The 20,101-nt window shown below is 49.8% G+C and overlaps 2 protein-coding genes across 2 annotated transcripts in view; both read right to left on the reverse strand.

Annotated features, from left to right (window-relative positions):
• Positions 1-313: 313 nt before the first annotated feature.
• LOC138688312 (endoplasmic reticulum-Golgi intermediate compartment protein 3-like) lies at positions 314-6,031 on the reverse strand. Its single transcript, XM_069799619.1, is given in 7 exon segments — positions 314-411; positions 3,523-3,574; positions 3,576-3,646; positions 4,959-5,046; positions 5,659-5,729; positions 5,939-5,984; positions 5,987-6,031. Coding segments are annotated over 7 exon segments (471 nt in total).
• An 868-nt stretch (positions 6,032-6,899) lies between these two features.
• The window catches only part of LOC104317397 (centrosome-associated protein CEP250-like), a 35,421-nt gene continuing 22,219 nt past the window's right edge, over positions 6,900-20,101 (reverse strand). Inside the window, exons 23-31 of the mRNA XM_069808035.1 lie at positions 19,337-19,649; positions 18,775-18,902; positions 18,389-18,509; positions 16,533-16,687; positions 11,245-14,184; positions 10,323-10,478; positions 9,782-9,889; positions 9,564-9,614; positions 6,900-7,275 (exon numbers count right to left, since the gene is read on the reverse strand). Coding sequence (XP_069664136.1) covers positions 7,084-7,275; positions 9,564-9,614; positions 9,782-9,889; positions 10,323-10,478; positions 11,245-14,184; positions 16,533-16,687; positions 18,389-18,509; positions 18,775-18,902; positions 19,337-19,649 — 4,164 coding nt within the window. The 3' untranslated portion in view covers positions 6,900-7,083. The remainder of the gene's footprint in view (positions 7,276-9,563; positions 9,615-9,781; positions 9,890-10,322; positions 10,479-11,244; positions 14,185-16,532; positions 16,688-18,388; positions 18,510-18,774; positions 18,903-19,336; positions 19,650-20,101) is intronic.

A 20,101-nucleotide genomic window follows, 5' to 3' on the forward strand; every position in this document is an offset into this window, starting at 1 on the left:
ACACCAAATAACCCCAGAAAAGATTCCGTTTGACGAGATACAGCCTTTGCGCTGCTGCAAAGGTAGCGCAATTTGCGCTGCCCTTAAACAGGCACGTGCACAAACTATAGACAACCGAACTCTGCACGGTCTTAGCAATCGTGAGCGCAGCTTCCAAAGGCAGACCAAAACCACAACGGTCCTCATCATTCTCTGAACACGGGCCCAGGAGGATTTCATTGCACAGACCTTCATAGACGCTTTGGAAAAAAAACACGCGTGCAACACAACTGTATTAATTCAAGCGCTAAGAAGATACAAAAAGGTGTAAAGGTTACCGCACGTCCTCCGACTCTGCCCCGTAACAGCTCTCGCAGCGATCCGCATCCAAAGAACTTGGATCAAACACTTTTTCTTCTTCTTTCCCCAGCTCTAAGACAAAAGAGGATGCAAAGCGACGAGGCAGTGACTAGAAACGCTATCTTGTACTCTTGTTCCGTTCTGTGCGCAACAACTGTTCTACACACAAACGCAACGATTCTGTGTCGCAAGCTGCGCGTCCTGCACCCAAAGCCCACCTGAAACGGTATGCGCAGAGCCTGCTGAGGTGCGAAGTAAGACCAAGAAGCAGAGTGACATTTGTCATCTCAAACGCACCCTCCAGAGCAAGAACCGGCTATCTGTAAGCCTCGCTGGAGCGCTGATCAGACGTTACTTGCCTAAAGGCTTTGTTAAAACATCGTCTACTTCAGACAACGTCGCACAGTAAATGGCGACAATTGTAACAGGACCTGTTACACAAACAAAATTTTAAATAGCAGTCAACGGCAGTCAACAGTGCACAACGCAGAATCCTGTCCCAAGACGGGTAGGGAACACGGTTATACCTTGCTGTGAAACAAGATCAGAGCGAGAGTCTCCCGAACGGAAAATTGGCACCCAGTCCTCCAGGACGACAACGCTGACAAGGCACACACGTTAACCCCTGCTCACTAGAAGTCTCCAAGGAATTTCTACCTTCTTCGTGACTTAACGATTCTGACAATGTCTGTGCCACGTGTGTGCTGAACGCGCAGCCGCAGTACGGCTGGGGCACGAACTCATGGAAATTCATGGTCTTACGTGCAGAAGGCTGAAGAGGGACAAAAACATTGGCTCTTATTATAAGAGGCCCCCTTAAAAGCAGGCCGTTTCAACGCACAAACCCTGAAGGGCAGGACCAAGTCTCTTGCGTAACAAAAGCCCTCTAAGGCTCACTATCCAGGCACGGCTGCGCTACCCTCTATAAGCCTTGAAAAGGTGGCTCCTTGGATCACTAACGCTGGGGAAGGGGACAAGGTACATAGTCAGACACTGCTGAGGGGATAAAACGTTATCAGGGCCCTGTCTGTTGAGACTGGGGGGTATAACAGGCGGACGGAAGCGAGTATTAAACATGTCTGTATTTCGTACTAGCCACAGGAAAAAAAAAGAGATTTTAAATGGAAACCATGAAATGGGCATCAAAATCAGTCATTACCCTTATTTCTTTAATCACATACTCTACGGCAGTGACGCTCAAGCAAATAAGAGCTTTTAGGAAAATATCCCCATTAGTAAACAACCGTGCGAGACTTTCTTTCTAAAGCTCCCAACATTCAAAGCAGTTGAAAGCGCACTTAAGAATTCATTGTTCAAAAAGCGGTACGGCTTTTAATCTCGTAATTACACTCAAAGACAGCGTCGGGAAGAATACAGCTAAATAATCGCGACGCTTTGTCAAAGCCACGATTCCCACCACTTCAACAAGAACACCTGTACGATACCCGGAGTCTTTCAAGACACAGCAACCAGTAACAGCTTTTTAAATGGAATCAGTAGCTGCCCGTTGAGCTGTCGCAGAGACAGCATCCAGAGGGAATGCACACAGCCTGGATACTACAAAGAAACCGCAGCGCATAGAACTCTACACGCAGGGTTTCTTGCCGTTAACACGGTCCTCAACTTGCACGCAGATATGATGCGTGAAATTGGAAAACTCTGTCCACGGTAAAAGGAAGGAAACGGTAAGAGCCGCCAATAAAGAATTCAGTCATTTCTTGTCATTCAATGGAAAGGAGTAAGACGACATCCCAAGCGCAGAACGCAACCTACCACAGAAATCATTCAGCTATTAACTATTTTAATGTAACTATGATTAGGAAAAGCCTCCAGATGCTACTCCGTAAAAGTTGGGTATGCTTTACTAAATTTAAGGTCAATACTGCTACGGCTGCCATTTAAGTAACTGACTGAAGGTCAGCGCTACTAACAGAAACTGATAATCGTAGAGTTTAATGAAGACGCGTGGATACTTCTGACCTAACCTGCAACACGGGTGATGGAAACCAAACTAGCCGCGTGCTCTTTCCAGACAGCAGAAGAAATTGCTTGTTGCCTGCAATGCATCTGATCTCTTTTGAAATGCCTCTTCCAGGTGAGACCGTTTGCTCCTTACGAGCTTCTCCTCCTCTCCATTGATCACACAAGGAGCCAGAGCAACCGGTTCCGACGGAGTAATGCCAACGGAGACTGGCAATACAAGTAAGGCAGGAGGCCTACACGCGTTAACAGAGAATTAGATACAGAACAGCTGGTTTTGTCCCCGGGCGTTACATTTGTCACGCCACAACCTCTGAATACAGAAAGGCTGCTAAGCGAACACAGCAGTAACAGCACTATCACCGCGTTCCCGTGGCAGCAGGAGAAACTCCCGTACCTACCAATCGTTCAGCTCTTGGCTTAGTTTAGCCTTGCAACTTCAAGAACAGAAAAGTTCAATCCGAGTGATACAAATCAACAAATTCAGCTCGTGCCGACACGTAGAACTGCACCATCTCCCAGAAAAAGTAAGAAGGAGCTCGTGTCTTGGAAAGGAAAAGTCAGGACAGTATTACTGTTAGGTTGCAACACTTTGCCAGAATCGTTTCTGGTTTGTATCGAAGCGCAACGATGAGTCATAACACCAAACGAATGTAAAGGAGAGGTTTATGTAGCCAAGGACCACTTACTACAACCTGTAACCGACAAACCAACTAAAATATATTTATCTAGGGAGGCATTAGCACACACAAAGTCAATGCAGTAAGGTGCAAGCTTGGGCTTAAGGGTCGAGTCACTGGAGCCTTCCCTGGAGAGAGGCTCTTTCCTCTAACCAGGTCGTCCCGTTTGCCAGCCCACTGCGATTTAAAGGTACAACCAAAGCCAAGTTTTGCCAGAACAGCTGCTTGATTCCCAGTCATAAAAGACCATTCACGCAGCAGCTTTATTCCTGAAATGCACCCGTGAGTCCTCGTCGTAATTTCAGAGGGACTAGGCAGAGATCTGCCTCGCAAAAGCTGCCAGTATAACAGGAGTTCGCCTGATCAGCCAGTTTAAGAGATCTGCGTGCTATAAACTCTTCAAAAGTTTGCGGTCTTTAAATGCTCGTCAGCTGTCACTTGTGCCCGTGAATCTCAAAACAGGCACACGGTGACGGAAAGACGACGAGAGCGTCCACCCAAGAAAGGCAGAATAGCACCTTACCGTGGCTCTCGGCCTCCGGACTCACACGATTGCCGGCTTTATCCAAACGTTGGTTGTTTAAACGGATTGTGCTCTACATCCAGCTGCTGCTCTCCTGCTACGTCCCTGGCATCGATGCTCAAATCTGAAATCAGTGAGCAAGGAAAGCGGTCTATAAACACACGTTTGTTACGGCCTGCGGCAGGCTGAGGAAGCATTCAGCCAGTGAAAATACAGACTCTTGCAGCGAGGGCGATAAGAACGTGCCAAAGCCGAAGAGGGCGTATGGCTGGGGACAAGTGACGTACAGGGAACAAAACGCACGTTGCGGCACCCTGAACGACCCTTCCAAATACGGGGTTGGGTTTGGCGCACCAGGAGGACGGTTTCCAGCTGCCCAGAAAGCGTTACCCTGAAAGGCAATACACTTAAGACAAAAGAAACCAAAACCAAACCCCTCAAAGCCCATAACCATTTCCAGGAGTACAGGAGTTAAGCTTCACATTGGTTGAAAGCTGCCTCCTACCACTACCCCCTCACCCTTCCCCCTTCACCACCAGCACATTTCCTCCTGACCCCTTTTCACAAAGAAGACGGAGAAGGTCTGGGGTCTCGGCCTGGTATCGAAGCACCGTGATGCGCTTGCCGGCTACACGCTCTCTTAGAAGACTGACAGCTTCTCTGCACAAAACAGCAGGGGCTTCCGAACTCTCTGGCCTTCCCACGCCCTTTTAAACGTGAGGAAGGCAAAGACCAACAGTATCTCGGGTGGTCACAAGGAAGTCAGACTCACTACATTTAGAGCCCAACGCACTACCCAAAGGAATTACCGCAACACAACAAGAGGCAGGGAAGATTAGCGCACAGTCGGATAACGTGCACAGCAGCGGTACGCAGGAAGACTTGCAAAATTTTCCGTCGCTTCACCCCGCAGCTTTGTTTTGAATTTAGTTAAAAGGTAACCCGACTATTAACGCTCACTCCGGTTTTAAAAACTCGGGACAAAGGTTATCACGTGGCGTTGGCGTTGCAGTCAGAACTGAAGTACAAAAACCACGGAAAAGTTGCGCCTCGCCAAGTAACTTCCCAAGGAGACTCTAAAGTGTTCCAGCAACAGTACAGTCAAATCTCGAGTCCCAGGCGAACACCGAACGCTGTGCCAGCGTTCTCAGTATGACCGAGCTCTCTGACAAAGCACCACACCGCACAGAAACGTAAGCGGGTTTATACCTTAGCCTCACGTATCATCTCAAAAGGTAATACAGCCTGCCTGGAAGCGCTGGTTTAAGCGCCCAGCGGGCCTGGCTGGAATCACTGCGTAACCACCAGGGATCACCAATTCCTCCCTGTCCGTGGCCCAGGCAGCAGCGCAGCACTCGGAAGCACCGGGCACACCGAGCCTGTCGGGCCCTCGGCAAGTATGAAAATTATCCCCAACGTTCAGAAGGCTGGCTCACAAGCACAAGGCGTATGCGGAAGAATAACATCGAGACTGATCTTCGGTTTAGCTCCCCTTGATTTGTCAAGGCGCAATTCCGGATGAACCTAGGAACAAGGGAAAAACGGAGAGTCCTGTTTCACTTGGAAGCCCATCAAAAGGCCTCCTTCTTTCCCTCGACTGCTCTGGCTCACCAGCTGATTTTTAAGAGGTGGGATTCAAGAGACACCTGAGCTGCTGCCTCCCACCGCAGCCAAGCGCTTGCCATTTCTAACGCTTTTTTTTAAGAAAGGTAGTAACTTGGGAATCTTAGAACCTGGGGTGGGGACGGGGGCTCCCGCGCTTCCTTGCTTTCCTTTGCATTGCCTGCTCGTAGGCGGCAGAGGCAGCGAGAAGAGACTTTGGGACGCTCTCCTGCCACCGCGTTACAGGAAGCCACAAGCCACCCTTGGCGCCAAGCGGCTTTCGGGGGAGGGCAGCCCGCTCCCGGCCTCAAGGCCACCAGCTCGGAGAAAGAAAAAAACCCCACGCAGATCTGCGGCGGGTGAAGCTGCCGCGTGGGCAGCCCGCAGGAGGCGGCGGAGGAGGCGGCGGAGGAGGCGGCGGCTCGGCGGGGGTGCGGAGGCACGGCAGGCCGCCCCGGGCCGCAGGGCCGCCCCGGCCAGAAGCAGCACCGCGGGGCCGGGCCGGGCCGGGCCCCCCCCGACGCCGCCACTCACCTCCTTGGTGAGGTAGTACTGCAGCTCCGAGAAGAAAAGCAGCACCATGATGAGCCCGCTGACAACCGTCACTGCCGGGGAGACGAGAACCGCCGTCAGCCCCGCCGGTCGCGCGCGCCCGCCTCGCCTCGCCTCAGTCCCGCCTCAGCCCGCCCGCCGCCGCCGCCGCCCCGAGCCGCTGCCGAGCGCCGGCCCGCAAGGCCCCCCCGCCGGCCGCCGCCCCACGGCGAGGCCCGGGCCCGCCCGCCGGCCCCCGGCCGCCCTCACCCCGCCCGCTCACCCAGCGCGCCCCCGCACGTCTTGACCCGAAAGCCCTCCAGGGTCTTGTCTTGGGGAAGGCATCGAACCGCTTCAGCCGCCACAGCGAGTCCATGGCGCCGCGCGGCCCGGAACCAAACCCGCCTTCCGGCGCCGGGCCGGCACCGCCCCGCCACCGCCCCGCCACCGCCCCGCCGGGCAGCGCGGCCCGAAGCCGGCCGAGGGGGGGTCCGGGGGGACGGGCGGGGAGGGGCTGGGGCTCCCGGGCTCCTCCGGGGCGGGAAGGTCCTCGCTGCCGCCTCGCCCTCTTCTGACCCTCCCTGCCAGCGGCCCCCGGGCCTCTCCAGGACACCCGAGAGACGCTGACTGTGCCGAGATCGGTTAGCTGGGAAGGGCTTGAGACCAAGGCGGAGCTGCTGGCAGAGAGCAGTTTTCACTCAGTTTGACCTCCTCCCCATCCCCTGCCTCCAGCTTTGAAAGGGCTGGCGTTTGTGACCCCCGCCCTTCGGAGAACAACCGAGCTGTCCCTCAGGCTGGCTGTCGCAGCGACAAAGCTGAAAGCCAATCACCTCGGGAGAGTACCAGCGCTTATTGTGCCGAAGCACGGAAGGAAAAAGGAAGGAAAAGAAGGAAAAAGGGAGGAAAAAACCGCCGCGCTCTCGCCCCACCTCCCATCCCTGGCCTGCGCCCTTCACCCCTTCCTCTTGCTACCACCTCCGTGTTTCCCTCTCTCGTCACAGGGAAGGGCTACGAACTCAAGAGGTTAAATCGTACAGCAGCTCGCAATAGCTTACTCGTGCAAGTGAAAAAGACAGCATAAGCTTTTCCTAAGCCACATACTTGCCTAGCCCTTGCTTTTTCCTACTAAAAAAGTGCAGTCCTGCAAACCCTCTTTTATTAAAACAAAATTTTAAACATCGCTGTCACTAGGCAATGCTTGCGAACGTAAACAGAACCAATGTACCCCCGTTGAAAAAGGGCAGTCCTGCAAAATCTCTTTTATTAAAAAAAAAAAATTTTTAAATCCCTGTCGCTAGGAAATGCTTCCGAACGCAAACAGAACAGATGTACCCCCATTTCCCACAGCAAAACATAATACGTTTCCGGGAAGGGCACCAGACCGGAACGCCGTGATGCTGCAGCTGCTCCTCTACAGGAAAAGAAGGTTCAGAGAGGCTGACCCAGCTTCCGAGCCTCTGCTTCCAGAACAGCAGCTTTCGGCTCCCTGACCACAGCTGCTAAGGAGCGAGACAGCTCTTGGTGAAGGTCTGACAGCTCCTGGCTGGTCTTGGCACAGCGCTCGATATAGTCCTGCTTGTATTTTCGTTCTTGTGCCAGCTGCGTCTGCAGAAGGGACACCTGAAAGAGGCAAAAGGCCGAGCTCAGACAAGCCCACGCTCTTAGGACCATCCGTAGCTCCACAGATCCGGCCGTCAGGGAAGACGCACCCTCCAACTCCAGCCCTGACAAACATGTTGTCCTTGTGGAATGGGAACTAAGAGGTTGCCAGAGCCACCCTGAACTGAGCTCAGATTACCGGCAATTCCGAGTTTCTCTCTGGCATACCATTCACAAGGCACAACACCGAGACGTGACATGCATATTAAAGAGAGAGGTTTCCACAGGATTTTGTAACCCAACCCTTTTTTTCAAAGGAGAGATTTGGGCTGCTGCCACCTTAGTTCCACCTGCTTTCTCCTCAGCAGGAGGACTGCTGCTTACACAAGGTAGTGAAGAACCGTTCTGTTACGATCTACTTTAGAAACCTGACAGCTAGCACATGAAACGGGAGAAAACTCTCACTCTTCCTAACTTCAGAGCATTTCACGAATGAGCAGAGCATAATCTGATGAACACAGCCCGGGGGGCAAAGGAGCCTTAAAGGACTGCTGAGGCCTTCAAAATCCTCAAACTCTTATTACTTCCTGGCAACAGCGGGTTGTGCCTGCTGGGCTTTTTGGTGGGAGAGACCCAGCTGCTCTCACCTCCTGTCAGCATTGCAGGGCAGCGCAGCCACAGCAGCTCTGGCACAGAGTTGCCCTCTGCCTGCTTTGGAGCGGAGGAGATGCCAGCACTGGGAGCAGCGCTCGGTGCTTTGCTGTTTCGGGGAGAACAGCTCAGGCCAGAGGTTCTCCTCTGTTTTCAAAGTGACATGTGCTTTGCCAAGGGCTCTGTCCCACGTGGGAATGCCATCCCCAACCTCGAGCTAGGAGTACGAAAATATTCTTTCTTGGCAAATGAACTCACATAACAGAAGCAATTCCTAAAGGAGTTTTATGGCTTATGGAACCTGCTCCATTTGAATTACGATACCAAGGTCTGCCAACGTAAAGCCAAACCAGACAAAAAGAGGGTCCCTAATCTGCTAAGCATCTCGAGCAGACTAGGTGGGAAACTCGGGCAGCCAGCTCCGGAAGGGGAACGCGAGGTGCCGAATTAGAAGCCGGTAGCGCGCACGGAAAGCAAGACGTCGGAGGGACTTCACAGCAGACGATACGCGTAGGCTAGGGAACACCACCCCTGAAGAGAGGGACAGCTCTGACCTTCTCTCTGAAATAATAAGGGCACCTTTGTGCAACGGGGCTTGGAAGCCTCCCACGCTTTGGTAGGTAACCCAGAGGTATGCGTGGGAGAAGTGGCCATCTGCTGCTAAGAGCATCTCCCAGGAAGGGGGAGATCACGTTCCAGTTCCACTGTTTCCCAGACCCAGAGGAGTGCCCCAACTAGCCAGCTGAGGACGATTCTTTGAGCAGAGCACCTTCATTTTCCTGCCAAACTGCTGGAGCAGGTCCACAGTGCAGGCAGACACAACCGTCACAGGGGGAAGGGGGTTCAATCCGTTATCTGTAGCAACAGAACTCCAGGCGCTGAGGCTTCCTGGTGAAAACACCCTTAAGGTATAACTTGATGGCTTCAGCGGTACGCTCGGCTCACTTGCCAGAGCTGAGCACCGTGTACTTTACTCGCATAAATCTTACAGGCATTTTGCCCTGAACACCTGCGAAGATTCACCTCCTCAGGGAGACCAGGGCGTACCAGACCCTTAAAAGCACATGGAAGAGGAGCCTGGCGACTGCTGCTACTGCCAGTACCGCTGTCAAGGGATGCGATAGGGTTCAGGAGCTGGGATGTACATTCTTACGCTGATAAAACAAGCGTCCACGCTGCGCTTGGGTCTCCGACTCGGTCCGATACTGGGATCGTGATTAGCGCAGCATAGCAATAGGAGACTAACGGTTGCCCGAAGGCTGTAAGCTCTGGCGCTGCCTCAGATCCCTGGAGCTCTGATAGAGTGCAAGCTCTACCGTTAACGGAGTCAAGGGAAAATGGAAGCCGTCAACAAGATGAGTAAGACTCAAGGGGAACATCCTTAGAATCTTCTCTATATTCAGGCGAGTGCCAGTTCTCTGAATTTCCTCCAATCCCTCTCCCACCACGCCTGACCTCTAGGCAAGCCAGAGACTAGACCTAGGTGCATGATGTTGTTTGGCCATGGCCAACAGATGTGTCTGACTGACTGGGTATTTCCACTGCCTGGTGTACTCACTTCCCGACAGCCAAACAAAACTCGGGCTGTAGCATCGTGCAAAGCTGTGCCCCTCAGTACAGCCACGGCAGCTTTTGACGAGAGCTTTCCTACTCCTCACCTGGTTCTGCAACTCAGCTAATCGACGACTGCAGTGAGCGTGAGACTCCTCCTGTGAAGAAAATGCAAGGATTTCCTTTTGGTCTCCAGTTTGGCCAGGGCCATGGTCTACGTTCCACTTCTCTTAGGTCTATACTGGGGGGATGCTGCCACTGGGATTTGCCACTGTTCCTCTGTATGGCCAGACCCTCCTCCCACCAAGGAAGATTCTGTTCTCACCTGTCTAGAAGCAGCCATCTTGTGCTGGTCAGACAGCAAAAATCCGCACGCATCTGGCAGCGACCGACCACTGTGATATCTCTTCAGTCTCCTCCGTTCACGTTCCACCTGCACGTTGGTGATAGGAGAAAGGGTCACAGAAACCTGCCACCAAACAAGGAGCAAAAGGAGCTCTGGACATCATGGCAAGGAGATTTCTGCTCTGCTCAGAGGCTGTTAACTGCCCCAGAGAATGCTGCGGGCAAAAAGCACTCGAAGTAGGCTATGGAAGAGAAAGAGCAAGAGGAAACAGTTCCTGACACAAGAGTGTCAAACGTGCGTGTATGGGGACACTGGGGCAAGAAGGGTGGGACCGGAGCGAATGCGCATTTGTGAAGGCAACGGGGTGCCAGAAGAGAGAGAAAATACAAAAGCGTGCGTCCACAGGGGGAAGTGGGAGAGGGAAGGAAACAAGCAGAGGACTCCAAAGTGCTGTCTGTGGAAATGTGCTGTGATCCAGAGGACCGTGAGGCTTTGCAGAGGCAGTGAAAGCCTGTTTTACCTGCTCGAGAGTCCTCCTGAGCTCAGCATTGAGTTGCTTCAGCTCCGCCTTCTCCAGTTCCAGCCTTGCAACTGCTCGCTGCAGACATTCCAGCTGCTGTGACAGGAGTCTCTTCTCCGAGAGCCACGATAGCTGCTCCCCTTCTGCAATAGCCTGCTGGGTATACAGAGAGGAGTTTATGTGAGCTGGTGCCCCATAAAGGTTAGGAGGGACAGAATCGACAAGTCGGGGAGAGTGACCGGACTCGGGAATGGACAGTGCCAAGTCCCTTCTGCTCCTCCTGGTTGACGGGCCAAAACAACACACTCTCTTCCTAGGGGCCCTCCTCCCGATCGCCGTGGGGAAATCCACACAGATTTGCCTTCCGGCCTTTTGGACCGCAGCACAAGTACATCCTGAATGCGCAATGAAGCTCTTCACCTGATCAGGCAACGGTACGAATGCCGTTATTTTTAATACACTGGAAAAGCTGTACCTCCGAAATCGACATCTCTGAAAGCATCCTCTAAGCACCGTCAGCGTAGCTGCTGTGCAACCATCGTTACAAAATTCTGCTAAGGTCAGTCCCTTAGTTTGGTCAGCTGTGCCCCTTCCTTTCCGTGCCAAACCCCAACCACGACACGTTGGCTAAGCTTGCCTACACAGGAGAGAACCAGTTACCCATCCCCAACGTCTGGGCTTGGGGTAACTCTAACAGCAAGCTCCGTAGTTCTTTCAGTAGTTCGGGGGCTGACAGAAAACACTTCAGCAGGTGAATGCCTTGAGCTACGCAGACAGGCAAGCCTGCTGGCTACAACCGCAGTTTCTCTGGCCAAGCAGGTCATGTATTTATGGGACTATATATTCCTGTATCTTTATGGGCATCATCATTAGAATCCTTTATAGACTTTTTAGTTGACTGATGATCAGTCACACTGCCTACCTGATGATGAAACCGGTCCGTGTCCCTCTCCGAAACCATGCTCTGCAGGATGGCTATTTCTTCCCTCAGAGTCCCATTGGCCATTTCACTCTTGGTAAGGGCAAGAGTCAGTGCTTGTGCCTTCTCTTTCCATTTGACTTCTCTGCTCTCGGTCTGCTTCAAAATAGCAATCGTGCGCTCCAATTCTTCCCCATTGGCTTTCCGCTCATCCTCCAGTTGTTGCGTTAGCTCCTTCTGTCTTTGCAAGGAACGGTCTCTCTCCTGGAGAACTCGCCGCTTCTCTGCTTCCTCTTCCTCCCATTTCTGGAGTTTCTGGATTTGTTTCTGCAGGGTCTCCCTGCCATCCTTCCATCGCAAAGCTGATGTTAATTGTTTCAAGAGCTCACTCTGCCTCCTAAGCTCTTGTTCTCTCTCTGTCAGAGTCTGCTCTAAGTACCCGACTCTGTCTCTGTGGTTCTCGATCTCCTCATCCTTCTTTGTCAGAGTCGGCTGAACATGCTGGAGATCTTCCCGAAGAGCTCTTACTTCCTCTTCTAACTCTTTTAGTTCACCTTCAGCCTTGGTCTCTTGCTCCTTCTCATGCAAGGCTTCTTCCAGGAGCTTCTCTTGCTCTCTGCCATGCCTAACCTCTTCATTCTTCTTGGTTAGCCTAGGCTGGAGATTCTGCAAGGTCTTCAGCTCTTCTTCTTGGCGCTGGAGTTTTTGCATGAGAGTTTCGTTGTCTTCATCTCTCTTCCTCACCGCTTGCTCAAGCAGATCCACTTGCTGCTGGCATGATGTTAGTGCTACTTTCGTGCTTTCTTCACAAAGCCGGAACATGTTCATTTGCTCTGTCTGCCTGAGGAACTCCAAATGGTTCTCCTTCAAGATTTGGCTCATTTTGTCTAGATCCTGCTCTAGACTCTTGGCCTGCTTGCCTTCTAACTCCTTCTGCTCTCGAAGCTCCTGGACGTGCTCTTGCAAAGACACTATCTCTTGATCTCTCGCTTCTAGAGAAGATTCAGCGTATTCTAGTTTTTGCTGTATGGCTTTGGTCTGCCTCGCTGCCTCCTCCTTTTGCTGTTGAAGCTTAGAGAGAGCTTCCTCCAGAACCTCTATCTTTTCCTCTCTTTCTTTCAGAGTCAGCTTTGTTGCTTGGAGATTTGTTTGCTCAGCTTCACGCTTTTCCTCCTTTTCCTTCCACGCCTCACATTGCTTTCTAAGGGATAACATTTCTTGTTCTTTTTCCTTCAGTGCCACTTGAAGCTGCTGCAGAATTTCCTTCTGCTGTCCAGAGTCTTGCTCTTCTTTTTGGAAGGTCTCAATCAGTTCCTTCTGAGATTCAATCATTAAATCCTTTTCTTTCAGTATTGCTGTAGTGTACTCTAAGTCTCTGTGCAAGACATTCATCTGTTCTTCTGTTTTTTCCGCATAGCTCCTTGCCTGTTGCTTTTGGATGTCTAGCAGTCTGTCCTTTTCTTTTAAGGTTCCTAAGGTCTGCTCCAGTTGGTCACGGACAGTCCTTAACTGCATTTCCATGACTTCCTCAGCTTCCCGGATTTGCTGTTGTTGCGACTCAAGCTCTTGATCCTTTTCAGATAAAGAAAGGGTCATCTTTTCCAGTGTACCACGAAGCTCTTGCAGGTAGCCCTCTTGCTGTTCCTTGTACTGCTGCAAGAGTCTTAACTGATCCCTTTGAGAATCACACTCGCTCTCTCTGTCCTTAAGAACTGCCCTCAGGTGTCCAAGGCTCGCGTGCAGAGATTTCGCCTGTTCTCTCTCCATTTCCAGCGCTTGGATCTGCTGGGTCAGAGACAGAAGCTCCAAATTCTTCTCCTTCAAGTTTCCTTTCATATGATCAAGATCCACCTGCAGATTTCTCACTTGTGATGCACCGTCTCGTTCTAGAATCATTATTCTCCCCTCCTGGAATTGGATCTCCCGGTCTCTCTCCTCCAGCTCTTTGCTCATCTTGCTGACAGCAGTCCTCAGCATTTCTCGCTGCTTCTCCAGCTCCCGTATCTGTTCTTGCTGGGATCCAGTCTCCTGGTCTCTCTCCTCCAGCTCTTTGCTCATCTTGCTGACAGCAGTCCTCAGCATTTCTTGCTGCTTCTCCAGCTCCCGTATCTGTTCTTGCTGGTATCTGACCTCCTGGGTCCTCTCCTCCAGCTCTTTGGTCACCTTGCTGACACTAGTCTTCTGCTTTTCTTGGTGCTTCTCCAGCTCTGCTATCAGTTCTTGCTGGGATCTGACCTCCTGGTCCTTCCCTTCTAGCTCTTTGCTCATGTTGCTGACAGCAGTCCTCAGCATTTCTTGCTGCTTCTCCAGCTCCCGTATCTGTTCTTGCTGGTATCTGACCTCCTGGGTCCTCTCCTCCAGCTCTTTGGTCACCTTGCTGACACTAGTCTTCTGCTTTTCTTGGTGCTTCTCCAGCTCTGCTATCAGTTCTTGCTGGGATCTGACCTCCTGGTCCTTCCCTTCTAGCTCTTTGCTCATGTTGCTGACAGCAGTCCTCAGCATTTCTTGCTGCTTCTCCAGCTCCTGTATGTGTTCTTGCTGGGATTCTGTCTTCTGTTTTGTCTCTGTTATGTCCTTAATAACCTGACTGACAGTAGTTTTATACATTTCTTTCTGCTTTTCCAGCATTATCATCTGTTCCTGGTATAACTTCATTTCTCCCTCCCTCTCTGACATGATGGCGGTCATATGAGTGAGACTCTCCTGCAAAGCTTTTACCTCTGCTGCTTCTTTCTGTAGCATCTGGATTTTCTCCCACTGTGTTTCCACTTCCTCATTTTTAATTTTTAAGATAGATAGTGTAGTCTGGAGTTCTTGTTCAAGGGAGTGATTTCTATCTGTTGCTGTGTTTGCTTGGGTTGCAGAGGCTGTGACTGATTCCTGAAGAAGTTTTATCTCCCATACCAGTTTTTCTTTAAGTGCTTGCAGCCTGTCCCGTTCATGCTGCAAAACAGGAAGGAAAAGATTCAATAATTCCATCTATGTATGTTTGGTTTTCATACTAGATTTGAACTCCTGCTCCAGTGGCAGTCAAGGGCTGAAGTTTGAGCTTTTAGTAGAAAATTCAAGCTCTTCAGCTGGTTTCCCTGTTTGATATAAATTTTCTCTATCACTTAAAAAAAGATTTGAGAACTGTACTGTATTTATCAAACTCTGTCCCTACCTGATTTTTGGAGTCATCATAAATGGAGAAGTGGGAAAATACTGATCATGTAAGAACAGCTGCACTGGCTCAAACATCTAGGCTAGTATCCTGTATGTAACGGTGCCTATAAGTGCATGCCCAGGGAAGAAAGCCTAGGAGTGCAGTAGACTTACATGATACCTCCCCTCCCCAACTCCAGCACTGTTCTGGCTTGTGAGAACTTTCACAGTCTCCTCCTGACCCCATATAGACCTGCTGTATTTACTACACACTTTGTCAAGGATTTCAACAGGTCTGCTCTGCTGTAAGCATACCACCTCCTGTAATTTGCTTGTAGCATGGCTCTCACTTCATCAGATGGCTCTTGTTCATCTCTTGGAAAAGAGAGTGAACAACTGCTACTCCCTATCTCCCTGCCTCTCGGGACGTTGTAGACCTTTCCTGCACCACCCTTTAGGTTGCATCTTTCCCAGCTTACTGTCCTGGTTTCAGCTGGGATAGGTTAATTGTCTTCCTAGTAGCTGGTACAGTGCTATGTTTCTGAGTTTGGTGTGAGAAGAATGTTGATAACACTGATGTTTTCAGTTGTTACTAAGTAATGTTTAGTCTAAACTCAAGGATTTTTCAGCTTCTTATGCCCAGGCAGCAAGAAGGCTGGAGGGGCACAAGAAGTTGGGAGGGTACACAGCCAGGGCAGCTGACCCAAAGTGGCCAATGGGGTATTCCATACCATGTGATGTCATGCCCAGTATATAAACTGGGGGGAGTGGGGGTGGGGGGATCGCTGCTCAGGGACTAATGGGGCGTCAGTCGGCAGGTGGTGAGCAATCGCATTGTGCATCACTTGCATATTCCAGTCCTGTTATTATTACTATTGTCATTTTATTAGTGTTACCATTATAATTATTAGTTTCTTCTTTTCTGTTCTATTGAACTGTTTTTATCTCAACCCACTAGTTTTACTTTTTTTTTTTCCCCCCGATTCCCTCCCCCATCCCACTGGGTCGGGGGAAGTGAGTGAGCAGCTGTGCGGTGCTTAGTTGCTGGCTGGGGTTAAACCACGACACTTACTCAGCCAGCTCCATCTTCCTTTTTGCCCTTCTCTGAACCTCTTCTAGCTCTAGTGTGTTCTTTTAGGGAGGAGCTGTCAGAACTGCAGCCAGGATTTAAAGTCCAGACTGAGCATGATTTAGGCAGTGGCATGATGATGTTCTATTAGGGAGGAAGGGAAGAGAGAACAACCCCAACATTTGATTTCCCAGGTTTGGGGTTGGGGTTTTTTTTTTTTTTACCTCTACTGTGTAGACTTTTCATGGTACCATTGTCTAGAACCCCACTGTGTCCTCTTGAAGGAATAATGGTCAGATCACAGCCTTTCATTTCGTGTTTGAAATTAGAACTAGTTTTCCCCTTGCAGGCATACATATTTATCTGGATCAGCACTTTTGGTTCTCAAATTTCTCTGTTTTTTCCCCCACTGTCTGCTCTCAGATGGGCAATGTTGAACAGCTTTCTACTATTAGCAAACTTTGTCTTCTCACCCCTTCTTCCAGATTCAGATATTTAGAAATCTAAACATGGATTTGGACACAAATAATTGCCCAAACTATGCAGCGTAAATGGAGACAAGCTTGAAAATTACTTTGACTAAAGCTTCGAGGGCAGAAATCTTCAGAATTGAGGAAAATAAACACCCTGAATCATAACTGAGTTTTATATCACTACGGCATCTTTTCCTGCTTATTCAGAAGAACACAGCTGGAAAACTTAAACCAAAAAACAACCACTGGTATAAGCAATATTCTTCTGCTCTTGTAGTGGTCTGTGGTCTCTCCACATAGTCAGTGATATTGGTTATCTTAACGATCTCTCCTTTCTGGACTATCTTTTCTTACCCAAGGTGATAACCCTGCTAATTCAGCTACATGAACCAAAAGTCTGGGTAACAAGGAATGATGAGTGGAAGGAAGGGGAAAATGAGGGGAACTTGGCGGCATTTGCGTACTCTATATATTCTCAGATTTCGACTGAACCTGTACAAGACGACCCAAAACCAGCTCTCCACTGTAAACAGCTACTCCCTAGAATTAACAGAAGACAAAAAAATATGTAAAAAATGGCCCTTCATGGCACCTGCCAGCCTCACCAGGACATCCCTTCTTTGCTTCTCAGTGCTCTCAAGTTTCCTTTCCAAAGATGCCACCTCTTGATGTAGAGTCATAGCCTCCTCCTTTAGAGCAGCGGCCTCTTCCTGCAAGGCAGCTTGTAGAGAGTTCTTCTTGTGTTCTGCCATCTGTGTCTCTACAGCAGTAAAGGTGAAGGAGAATGTGAAAAGCAAAGCAAAACCAAAGTGATCTGCATTCTACAGAGAAAACATCATTTTCTTATCTGCCTGTCTGTGTTTTCCAGGCCCTAAGTCCACAAGGACTTTCAAAGCAGACATAAATAAAGGAAAATTCCAGGCAGAGAAAAAAGGAAGTGGCAAGGTTCAGAAGAATATGAAAACGTGTTTGCTCTTCTGCTTGTTGAAAGGCCAGGCCTAAGGGCACCCACGAGGTTAGAAGCAGGTAGAACCGACATTGATGAAACAAGGACAAAGACAGTAGGTGAGAGTCAGATCTAGTGTCCTAAAGGAAAAGGAAGAAGCAGCAAAAGTGAAGACTGAATAAGACAGAGTTAATTGACCAGGAAGACTTAAGAGACATTAGAAAAAAAACCCAGAAGTCAGTGTTGTGCTTGGAGATCCACTTTGGTATTTGTCCAAAAAAATGCTAGGGGAATATGTTGTGGACTGGCAGAAAAAAGAAGAAAGGAAGTATTCAGTGATACTAGGACAACAGCAAGGCAAGAACAACTGAGCATCACACCATTACCAAGACCTGAAGCAAGAAGGACTACCGATAGACAGAACTAAAACTAAAATAATAGATTGAACTAACAGACAGGAACTAAAGAGGGGAAAAACTGAATAGTGGGACAAGCAGGATCCATCCAATGGCAGCATTTCAAGTATATAAGCTGTTATCATATGTAACATATATAGTAAAAACTACAGATGTTCCAGAAAAAGTGATGAACTAAGGCCTGGAAAACTCTCCTGTAAAGAGTCTGAAAAATGATCAGCTGTTCCATGTCAGAGAGGGAACATGAACAAATACTGAACAGGTAAAGGCAGTACATGAGCAGGCAACAGCCTGTGGGGGAGGCAATGAGCCATGCCCACACTTCCCTGTTCCTGTAGTCTGAGACAAGGCAAACAAGACAATGAGATGAAAAAGCAATTCTGATGTGGAGAGTGGGAAAACAATGACAGAGAAAGCAGCAGGGATGTCTGCCCAGCTATGATACATACAGGCCAATAGCCCTGCAGGCTCTGGGATGGCCTGGAGATTAGAAGAGGTGACTAATTACATGTGAAAAACAGTTGATGGATAAACCCAACGTGAACGTGTTACCAAAGGCCTAAGTAAGAAGTGGCTAGGGAAGTAAGAAATTGTGTTTGCTATGGCTGTGGGCTCAGACACCAAATCAGTATCAGCAAGAAAACAGGTAAGAAGGATGCAGAAGCACTAGGTATCAGAGAACTCAGAAAAGCAGCTGCAAAAGGGATGCAATAACACAGGAGCCCAACACTGAACTACTGCTCTGTCAATCTGCCATGTAAGAGGAAAAAGAAGTCCATAAAGACAAGGCTTTTTGCATGCTGGTGCTTTTAAAGAGCATACAGAGAAGGATGCTGTGAGGCATAAAGCTACACCTACTTAGCAGTGACATGTGACCTGAAAGGCACCACCGCTGCACATTACCACCAGTAGCACAGCTAGGTGCACTGCCATCCACTGGATCTTTCTCTATAAAAAGCTTTGACTGGTAGTTCTATAGATGCTTGTTGTTTTTCTCCTCTTCCCATCTCCAGGCACTGCACTTTTTCTCTGCATGGCATCGGAGATCCCCGCTGGTGAGACAGGATGGGGTCAGTGGGTCAGAAAGGAGAAGCTGTACCTTCCTGGCTTTGAGCCAACTGTTTCTGCAGCTCTTGATTGTGGGCACTGAAATGGTCCCTCTCAGCTTGCCTGTTGCTCAGCTCCAGCTCCAAGTCCTGTGTCTTCTTCCTTGCATCATTCTGGAAGAGGTAAGAAGACAAGCAACACCTCACAGAGCCACTACTAGCAGGAGACAAAGAGGTACAAACACTAAGGCAGAAATAGCCAAGGTGGCAGGGGGCAATCAGACAGTAATGGTAGATGTGATCACGATTCTCCTTTCTCCCCATGGCAGCAAGCCAACCCGGCCTACAAGAATTTACACCCATTCTGGCTTTGGCACTCTGCTTGTCAGTTCAGCCCAGCAAAGGGACAGGATTTCTGGGTGCACTAGACACACATTACCAGAGCTTGCTGAGTCTGCTTCAGGTGCTGACACAGGTCTTGTAGGGCTGCTGCCACTCTGTCCACTGTGAGCTCTGCAGGAAGGTCCCTGGCCTGAGAAACAGTTAGGCCCCAGACATCACCCTGTTCTGAAGAGAGAAGCCATTCTGTTTCAAGCTTTAATTGAAGGGTGTCCAACAAACAAGGCTTCTTTATACACAAGAGAAGGTGGCAGTGCCTTTGACATCATCCTAGAGCTCACGTTACAGCAAGACATGTGTCACAGGCTAACGTTATTTTGATGACCACTAACGTCAGCACTGCCCCAAGGAAGAATGCACATGCCCTATGACTTGACATGACTTGTGCCCTATTTCATTATGATGCTGCTCATTTCTGCACATACAAACATGGACTTGTCTCTCTGCAGGGATGTCAGGCTTTCAAGACTTCCCAAGGCTTGAGTCAGCCTAAACTGAAAGGATGAGTCTATCATATCAGGATTACAAAGAACCACCCCTCCCTCCATCTGCTCTCCTATACATGCTCTATAGACTTGTTAACCCTGCCTCCCACAACTTGCCTGAACTCCAAGTGCCTAAGTCTCTGCTATCACAGATCACACGCTGGAGAACCAAGTGCAGCTTGTCCAGCTGGGATCGGGCTTCACAGTGGGCACTGTTAGCCTGCTGACACTCTGTCGCCAATGCCTTTGCTCTGTTCTCTGTGCTGCAAAGCCTCAAACGTAGCTCAGACATCTCAGCCTCCAGCATGTGCAAAGAGTCCCTCAGGCACCGTTCACCTGCTCGGGACTCCTCCAGATCCTGTAGCAGCTGCTTCTCTCGAGTTGCCAGGCCAGCCTCTTTCTCCAGCACTACTTCCTGCAGTGACTGTATCTATAACACAGATGCACAGAGCCTCAGGGACAGGGCTGCTACTGAGGCAGCAGAGCAGGAAGTAAAGGAAGGAATGAAGGAGAGATTACTTCAAGCAAAAAACACACTGGAAACCGAAGGCACAAAGCCAAAGATTCAAACTGAGAAAAATAAGCTAGAAACAGGTATCTGGAAGCTAAGGGGCCAAAAGGAAGTTTCCCCATCCCCAAAGGAACGGTTGAACTGTCAGATTTTCATGCTTTCCAACCTCAGAAATTAAGTTCTCTGTGTATGTGTGCGCGCGCATGCGCACGTGTGTGTGTGTGAGGGTGAGAGTGGATGGCTGGCAGGGTGAGGTGGCAGATCAAGCAGGTCTGCCAGGGAGGCTTGGGAGTAGAAGTAAAGGGGAGACAATCGGCATCCTTTATTATCTCCAAAATGCCAGAGGAACTGCTGAGATGGAAGTGCCTTCC

The sequence above is a fragment of the Haliaeetus albicilla genome, chromosome 2 (genome assembly GCF_947461875.1).
Source record: "Haliaeetus albicilla chromosome 2, bHalAlb1.1, whole genome shotgun sequence".
Lineage (NCBI taxonomy): Eukaryota > Metazoa > Chordata > Aves > Accipitriformes > Accipitridae > Haliaeetus > Haliaeetus albicilla.